The sequence below is a fragment of the Puccinia triticina genome, chromosome 2A (assembly GCF_026914185.1).
Source record: "Puccinia triticina chromosome 2A, complete sequence".
Lineage (NCBI taxonomy): Eukaryota > Fungi > Basidiomycota > Pucciniomycetes > Pucciniales > Pucciniaceae > Puccinia > Puccinia triticina.
In genome coordinates, this window is record NC_070559.1 from 1,474,499 (window position 1) to 1,484,153 (window position 9,655).

Sequence of the window (9,655 nt, forward strand, 5' to 3'; positions counted from 1 at the left end):
CACAAGTCCCCGTTGACGGTCTTGAGGCCCCACCTTTCATGCATCTCAATCCTTCCAACAATTCAGGGCAGAATCCTCTACTAGCGCTTGTTTTGCATTCCATGCCCGAGACGTCCGAGGGCTGAAGAATGCACCAGTGCAAGCACTTCGACAGTCTCCAGGCGAACATCTCTCAGGTCGCCAGAGAAGCAAACCAATCAGAGGGCACTTCCATGCAGTCTCCCATAACATAGAAAAATTGCCGAGTTTTTGGGACGCTGCCTGGAATCAACTGCTGAGGTTTAGGGTTCTGTTTCTTCCTTGTTCTGTGCTTTCTCTGTTTTCAAACCTGCCGCTCCTCTTTTGCAGTCTATAACATGCATGTAGTGACCTGAGGAGCAGAGTGTTCTGCTGCCCAGGCAAGTTCCTTTCCTTTTCTATAATTTGTGCAATAACAACCCTTCCACAAACTCTCATCATCTGGGTTCTGCTGCCCAGGATGACTCACTACAACATCACCTCCTATGCAAGAACAACGGGCCCGCCCAGAATCGTGGCTTGGCCCAAGCCTGGTGGCTATGACTAGGAAACCAGAGCTTTCAAATCAAGGGCATGGGATTTGCAATTTCTGCCGGCACCATCATAGGATGACATATTTTATCTGACGATGAATGCAGCCTGTTTTTCACAAATACCAAGTCTTCTGGTAAATATGTACATAATGGAGCACCTTCCTACGGCCCAGAAGGTGAGCTGTCATGAACCAAGCTCAACAAAGCCACTTGAACTGTCAGCCACTGAGACAATTGTCCATGTGTCTACAATGTCAATTACAAGTCACACTGCGGGCATCTCGCTGTTGCTGCGGGCCGCAGCAACATCATGACGCTGCATATCAGAATGCAGCGTCAGCTGCAGCGACATGGCCGGCTGATTTGCCTTTGGACAGCCGGCCACCACAGTACATACATAACAACCTCTTGATGACCGGTCCTTGTGCCGGCCATTGAGAGGATTACACACTCCTCTCACTCCTCTTGGTGACCATCTCATGGACCGGTCATTGGGAGGAGTCCACACTCCTCTTGATGCCAGCACACACCGGCGTCAAGAGGAGTACAGAAACCTCTTGATGGCTGGCACAACAACCGGTGTGGAACTCCTAAAAGATCAGGAAAGAGCTGTGAGGGGAAATAGTCAACTACACTACTAATAATGTAGAAGAGGCTACAGGTGCTGGTGAGGCTGCCCTCTTGACTAATGCTGATGGAGAGAGGGTTACACTAAGAAAAAGAAAAGGGTGTGGCTGATGATTCTCTTTGACTTAGATGGCTTTAACACTTTATGAGTCTGAGGTGTATCAATCCTACTGAGTGAGAGAGGAGAAGTGAGAAGGGGAAAAGCAGAAGCTCTTGGGAGTCACTCTGAGATGGGTAATGAGATATATGCTGGGAGATATATTTCTATGGTGATGAAAGTGTATCTAAGTGTGATGTGTAAAGGTGCTACAGAGGGGATGTAGTAGAAAGTGCATGATCAGGAATACAACATCTAGAGGGGTGTTTATATATGTGAGAAGTACTACAGGGGGGTGATACATGATGAGCACATAGTAACAATATCTGAAGATGAGCAGTAATGATGAAGGTGCAATGACCAAGGAGTGTACATGAAAGGTAACTATGTAGAAGATGAAATAATGATGAGCATTTGATAATAACTACAAGAGCTATGAAGGAATGTACTGCTGATATCATATGAAGAGGAAAATGAGTAATGAAGTTTATGTAAGATCTGCAGTCCTATGTAGCTATGATACTAATGAATGATGTATGTAATAATGCTAAGGATATGTATGAAGAAAATACCTGCCAAAACTATACATGCCAATAACTGCTGATCCATTTGGAAATCCTAGGTGAAATGAGTGGGTGACTAGGGGTAAAATGGGGTGTAGAATCTGAATATGAAGTAATAATGAAGTATTTATGAAGGGTTTTGGTGATATGAGGGTGATAGTATGAACAGGAACAGGGTTACCACACCGGTCATCAAGAGGAGTACACACTCCTCTTGATGGCTGGCCCAAGGCCCGGTCATCAGGAGGAGTACATACACACTTCCCTTGATGGACGGCACAGACCGGGCATTGAGGTGCATGTACTCCTCTCAACGCCGGCCTGTGTTGGCATTGAGAGGAGTATGGATTCCTCCTCCCAATGACCGGTCCTTGTGCTGGTCATCAAGAGAAGTGTGGACTCCTCCTCCCAATGACCAGTCATTATGCTGGTCATCAATAGGAGTGTGGACAACTCTCAACAGCCGGCACAAGGACTGCTCCTGATGGCCGGTCCTTGGGCCAGCCATCAAGAGGAGTGCATACTTCTCTTGGTGACCGGTTGTTGTGCCGGCCATCAAGAGGTGCGTTGTGTGTACATACCCCAGTGGGTATGGCTGATGGACAGCCGGCCAAGTGTCGCTGCAATACTTGTTGCGCAGGGTTCAAATCCCCACTGAATTGTCAGATGTCGCTATGGTCCGCAGCAACATCAAGATTCCCACAGTGTCATGTAACCCAATGGCTAATTAGGGCTACCTTAAGATCAACCTTGATCTTGTGTAAGATCATGTGTTCAAGTCCTGCTTTTGTCTTATAATATTACTTTGTTTGTAATCATTACTTTATATGTACTAAACCATATGATTTCACACTTATTATGTATTTTCAATACAGAGAGAGATAAACTTATCTCTCTATGTATTTATCCTTATTGAGAACAAACTATGTACAAATAGAGAGATTACATAATTATTTATGTAAATACCTCTTCTGAATTCCGTGGTCCTCTTCCTCTCCTTGGAGTTAAGGATCCCTCTGGGGCCTTGACTCAAAGGAAGATCAGGATCCTGTAATATAAAAGGGGGGGATCTTTCCTCTGGAGAGATCTTTCCCCCAAGATTATTACCATACAAACCCGTGCACCTTACTAGAATTATAGTGAGTGGGGTTTTCCAATAGTCTACTAACCTTTTCCTTTACAGCTTCAATCTCCTTCGTGTATTTTCCTAGGTACAGGTGGGTGTCATAACACCTGTATCCTAGAAGAACAAGAAGCTCATTCCTTGTTTTGAGCAACGGCACTTGGCTTGATTTATCGCCACGTCCCCTTACTTAAGTAAGGGTGCTAGCCCCTCCGCTTCCTAGCGTCGAGGTGAGGTTTCTTTCCACTGGCTTTAAAGCTATAGTGCGACCCCTTATCCGCTGGCTGCTACTTAGCCGCTACAGTGTGAACCTAAAACCTATCAGCCCCGTGTCACACAAGAGACCGGCGCTGACATGAACAGAGGGACCAGCCTCACGGGACCCCGCGCGGAGCTCTCTCCGTAGGAAATGCCTATGAACAACACTGGGTCGCTACGCTAACCATAGCGGTTAGTGTAGCGTAGCGCAGCGCGAATGCGCTATTTTTTAGCGTAGCGTTAGCGCAATTGCACACATATGCGCTAACGCTATGCGCACGCGGTGCGCAGCTATTTTAGCTGATAGCGTAGCGTTAGCGCAGATGCGCGCAATTGCGCTAACGCTACGCATGCAGGGCGCAAAAGAGCGCGCGCTACGCTGCGCTACAGCACTTTAGCGGGAAAAAAGGGCTTTTTTTCCGCTAAAAGCGGTGTAGCGCAGCGCAGCGTAGCGTAGCGACTGTAGCGGCGCGCTAACGCTAACAAAGAATTGGCGCGCTGTTAGCGCCGCTGAAAATTAGCGCAGCGTAGCGGCGCTAACAGCGCGCTAACGCTATGCAAAATAGATGGGCGGGTTTTTTTCCGCTACGCTAACGCGTAGCGCTGAAATAGCGTAGCGTAGCGTAGCGACCCAGTGTTGCTATGAATGATATCTTTTGAACCCCAAATATCAACAAATTTTTTTAGGAAAAGTTGAATAGACAGAAAGCTTTCCTTACGGGCACCCACACATCAATGCAATCATACATTTCCAATGCATGCCTCTGACAGCTTCACTCATCCACAACCGTTGAATTCTTACAACCTCTTACTCTACCTAGCCTACTCATTGCCAGTCTCTGCCCACCACTTCCACCCCAGTTCCATCCGCTGCCGTGGTTCACCTAACTCTCTGCTGGACTAGTCAGTGCACACATCTGGTCTGTCAAAGTCCCGCACCGGCCTTCCGCTTCAGTTTTTTCCCCATTACCCAATCCTCTCTTCCCCGTTTGATCAAGCTCACAAGATTGTTGTTCAATTACAACCTCAATAACCTAACTGATGACAATTCAAAGACTACGTGGCCATTTCAGAGCAAAAATACGGGACATCATTTGTGAGGTGACTTGGCAAAATTAACAAAATCACTTGAATAATTAAAGTCCAGGAAGCTCTTTGTGTAAGCAGTAGCCAGCCAAGGTAGTTTCTGGATATTTGCTTGGAGTTCGAGACTGTATGCAGCTAATTTTTTTGTTTCCATTGGTTCGAGGAAAGTCTTGAGATGTTCTAGAGTGATCATTTTTGCCTTATGAAGGAAGTCGGCGGTTCTGAAAACAAATTGTTGGAACATAGTGTCATCGGAAGCGGGTCCGGCAGGAAGGATGGTGTGCGGCATCTGTTCCGTCGAGTCTAACGGCCCATGCAACAGATGATTTAAACTTTTGAGCCAGTCCATTGTAACCACATCAAACACCAAATCCAGAGGATCCCTTGTTAGTTTCCCCGGTTCAGGACCAAATAAATTATATGATCCGACTTCCAGGCTTTTCTCGTTCGTGTTTAATTTTTCAATTGGCGCCGTGGAGATCGTCCCCTTGGATCCGGAAGGCGCTTTTAATCTGGAAGGCCCGCTCGAAGGCCACAATCAATGGGAACGATCAAATTTTCAAAATCAATGCTTGCATTAATCCGAATATAACACGATTGGATCGTACATTCTTGTGAACATTAAGCGCCTTCTAAGACCGTCTGAAGTTGTTTGTACCGGCACGCGAGGTTCAAGCACAACCCGCTTGTCTAAGAGCTGGAACATCGGATCTAGCGCGCAACGTGTTATGAGCAAGTGAATCGCCATTAGTTTTTCAAATTTTGCCAGTGACTCCTCATTCCTTGTGTACGCGGTCGACGCATCGCTGCTTGTCGGGAATTTGCGCTTCCAGATCGAGTGCTGCCGACGTTTGGTCTTGAGTAATTTCTCGAACTTTAAGAGATGTTCACGCAAAATTTTATAATCATTACGGAGTGATTCTCGCCCTGGTATTTATGCAAGTGTTCCTGGCCTCAGTTTCCAAAATCGTGGAAATCTTGAAAAGAGAGTGAATTCATGAAATTTAATACGTTGTTCGCTTTCCGGAGAGACCGCGAACTTTTTCTCTGGCAGATCCAATCACAAACAATCAATTTATTTTTCTTCTTAAGCTTTACTACACGGCAAGATCTGTAACTTACGTTTTTGGTCGACTGAAAGTGCGGTTAGTTGAGGGTCTGAAACTTTTGATGCGTCTAAGCACATCTTTCCAGAACTCGAAGGCTGTTGAGTATCTAGAGCACGTCCTAGAGCAGGAGCTAGGAGGGAAGTGGTTTCCAGATTTCGTGGGACATCATAGGTGAATGATATGAATTTGAATATTTCGATGAGGAGCCGGAGAAAAAACCTTTTGCGCCTTGATCTGCCCCATGAAAGAGTTGATATGCAGAGGTGGGCTTGCCTATATACTGAGCCGCTTGGAAGCAGCACAAAACAAGAGAGGCTAGTCGTTGGCGCTTCAAAAGCATGGCGCGCGTTGAACGGGAGGCAAAAGAAGCGTCAAGTCAGTCTGTTTGGTTAAAAGCAGAGGATTTGTGTCTTTCCATTTCTATGAACAAGGATTAGGAACAGTTTGAGCTCCTGGCCTGGGTCTGTAGCCGGGCTACATACCAGTTCCGATGTCTCCAGTGTGTGTCAGCTTGCTTGGGGCTGAACTTGTAAACATGTAGCAAGTCCCCCTAGCTTAACACAAGCCCCTTGCTTCAGAGTCTACACGGCAGTTGCGCGGATTAAGGTTTCGCCCGTCAAAACTGCCGTCAAAGACAAAACACCCGCCTGATTGACCGCCCACCTGTCGGCCTCCGGTCAGCCGTCAAACTGCCAGCCAAATTAACAGCCGAACAGCCGGCACTTGACTTCAGGCAAGTTTAACATAACTTGCCTGGGGTCGGTTGGCTGACGAACGCGCTTGACCTGACAACAGCCGGTGGGAACAGTGGCAAGATGCCGGCCTCCAGGCTAACCCCAAAAAAAGGGCAGAGGGCCAAGACAAAGTCCGCCCATCAGAGGGACACGTCACCCTCGGCCCTCTCATTTTTTCCAAGTCCGCTCATCGGATCACCGCCACCCTCCATCTGCCCCACCCTCACCAACCCACATCCTCAGATGTGTCCCTCTGCCCCTGCCTCCTCCTTGCCCGGCCCACACCCCATCCACAGCACGCCCACCTCCACATCACATCCTCCATCAAGCTCCGCACCTCGCTCGGCTCTCACATCCTCCATCGAGCTCCGCACCTCGCTCGGCTCCATCGGCTCCTTCCGAGCCACGTTCAACTATCGCTCCTCCTCGTCTTCCTCCTCGCCTGCTCGCTTCTGAGCTTATTTTTACTATTGGTTGATCTTTCCAACCACAGGGAACGTTGTGAGGACCCGCCGAGATTTGTGCGGTCACTGATGGCCAGGCCTTTTCTTCTCATCACGGCCTCCAAGCTGAGGGAACACCGCACCAGCCAACCACGCCAAGCCCATGATGAGCCCATCCCGCCGGCTGAGTTCGAGCAGCACTTTGGCTCTGTTATTGGTTGGTCCTCGAGAACTGGGTGGTGTGGCTGAGAGACCGAGAGGCTGATGCTCCTCATTTGCTTCTCCCCCGCAGAGTTGTCAAGCAAGGCATTGGGCAGCTCGATCGTTGCCGTCTCCATAAAGGGTGATCATCAAGTTCGGCGTTCCCTCAGGCACGATTGTCGGGTTCGACATCAACACGACCCTCTTTAGTGGCAACGAAGCGACGGCCTGCTCGGTCTATGGCCTCGACAGACTCAGCCCTGCCCCGGACTCGCCGGATGATGCTCAGGTGTGCCCTCCGCGTATAAATAAGTATGGGGACGAACCGCCGCAGGCAGAGTTGTTGGCGCTTCTGGAAAGAGAAGCCGCACTCTCCCTCTAGCTCGGTATCAAATTGATTTTTCTCTCCCATTTCCCTCTTGCCATTTATTCATAGAAAAAGCTGGAAAAAAAACATAGAAGAGCCAAAAAAAGAACAAAAGCGATGTAAAAAAACCATAAAAACCAAAAAAAAGTGCCCTGGCGGCCATAAAAACTTTTTGAGAGTGCCATGCGAGTCGACCCAACAAACTGGGTCAAACCTGCGTGATTAGCGGGCAAATCGCCGGCGATTTGTGGTCAAAGGGCGGTCAAAAAGCCCTGACCGGTTTTTGTAGGGTCTTGGGTTGGACGGCGAGTTGCCGGATGGGTCAAGGTGCCCTATGTTTCGCCAGCGCGTTCTCTGATTGCGCATTGGCGGGGGTGCCGCCAAGTTCGGCGGTCCGCTTGACGGTTGACCGGAGGCCGGCATGTGAACGGTCATGAATGGCTGGGGCGCGTCCGTCAAATTGACGGCCGAACTTTGGGCGCTTCGGCGGCGATGTGCAACTGCTGTGTACACGGCAGTTGCACGGATTAAGGTTTTGCCCGTCAAAACTGCTGTCAAAGACAAAACACCTGCCTGATTGACCGCCCACCTGTCGGCCTCCGGTCAGCCGGCAAAATGACCACCAAACTACCAACCAACCCGCCGGATTTTGCAGTCAGGTAAGTAACCCGTAACTTGACCCCAGTCGAATGGCCGGCAAAATTACCTGACCAACGATCCGCCGCCGGCCACAGCATCAACATGCAGTCAACATTCACTAACGGCCTGCAGATCGGCAACGATGGGCAAGCAACACCTCAACAACTCCTCCCGTTTGCTATGTAACCCCCAAAAAAAAGGGCAGAGGGGGCCAAGACAAAGTCCGCCCATCAGAGGGACACGTCACCCTTGGCCCTCACCCATCCACCCGCCTCATTTTTTCTAAGTCCGCTCATCAGATCACCGCCACCCTCCATCTCCCCCACCCTCACCAACCCACATACGTGTCCCTCTGTGCCTGCCTCCTCCTTGCCCGGCCCACACCCCATCCACAGCACGCCCACCTCCACATTGCATCCTCCATCGAGCTCCGCACCTCGCTCGGCTCCATCGGCCCGAGTCAGCCTGTCAAGGTTCCCTGTAAGCCATCTTGGGGTCTTTCCTCTTGCCGTCTTGCCGGCCATCTTTGATCACCCGCCTTGATGAGCTCATGGCTGACTCGAGCTCCATATTGTCTTTCATTTTGCTGGCATGGGCGAATTGAATGCGCGTCTTGGGCTCGCTGACTTTGGCATGCTCTTGGATCCAATGTGGGAACGCCAAACAACCCTCAAAGGTCAGACTACGGATGACTTGAATGACGGTAACTTCTGGCACGGATTAGGCAAATCAATTTAAAACTTTGGACTGGGTGGGATTGCTGGTGCCTGTAAGCTACATTCCAACAGCGTTGTATCGGCCGAAACCATTAGATCGACGGCTAATCTTGCACGCTCCCTTACCGGCTGTACATTTCTGACGTCTTATAAAACTCATTGTCTGTATAAGTAGGAGCCACGACTGTGTATCCAATCGACCTCGTGAAGACTCGTATGCAAAACCAGCGTATTAAAATCGTCGGAGAACTTCTTTACAAGAACAGCATGGATTGTGTCAAGAAAGTATTCAAAAATGAGGGCTTTACCGGCTTTTACCGAGGTCTACCGCCGCAATTAAAAACTGTAAAATTCAATAAAAACAAAAACAAAAAAGTGCCCAGGTGGCCGTAAAACCAAAGTGAGCGTGTCTTGTGAGTTGACCCGAGTATGTCTGCCAAAAGGGATCGGAGAGCTGTGAGCAGCAGTGGATCTGGAAGTGAGCGTGGTTTTGGGCTCGGGGTGATGTGATCAGCCGGCAATTGTGGTCGAACAGTGAGCAAACGGCCCTGATCAATTTTGTAGGGGGGCTCGGGTTCGACGGCAAATTGCCGCTGGGGTCGAGCCACCCTTACTTTTGCCAGCCGCTTGCCCAATTGCGCATTGGCGGGGGTGCCGCCAAGTTCGGCGGTCCGCTTGACGGTTGACCGGAGGCCGGCATGTGAACGGTCATGAATGGCTGGGGCGCGTCCGTCAAACTGACGGCCGAACTTTGGGCGCTTCGGCGGCGATGTGCAACTGCCGTGTACATCTATACTAGATTAACACAAGGTGACCCACGCTTCGGAGGTCCCTGGTACAGCCTCGGCTGGCGCGAAGCGCGAGCCTCCGAGGAACTTGTGACGCAAGTCCCCGTGAAATTGCCCCACATCTTGGAGTGTAGAAAATATCTCGCATGATCGGTCTTTTGTTGTCGTCTAATGAGCGCATCTCTTGATCCGTGCGCGTTGCGTAGAAACTTTTAAACTTGTCATAGATAATAGATATTTTTGTTTCTGATTTTGAACTTTTGTTTCATGGTTTCCGACCCGAGTTTGACACGCGCGTTGAAACGGCCGGTCGTAGGAGCGGGTAGGATGCCGGTAATCCACTGAGTGCGCTT

At 49.5% G+C, this 9,655-nt stretch overlaps 1 protein-coding gene across 1 annotated transcript; it reads right to left on the bottom strand.

Annotated features, from left to right (window-relative positions):
* Nucleotides 1-8,266: 8,266 nt before the first annotated feature.
* PtA15_2A165 (uncharacterized protein) lies at nucleotides 8,267-8,607 on the bottom strand (the record flags this gene model as incomplete). Its single annotated transcript, XM_053166157.1, has 2 exons — nucleotides 8,267-8,505; nucleotides 8,577-8,607. 2 exons carry the CDS (start codon nucleotides 8,605-8,607, stop codon nucleotides 8,267-8,269), a joined length of 270 nt encoding a protein of 89 aa, XP_053017407.1.
* Between the last annotated feature and the right edge of the window lie 1,048 nt (nucleotides 8,608-9,655).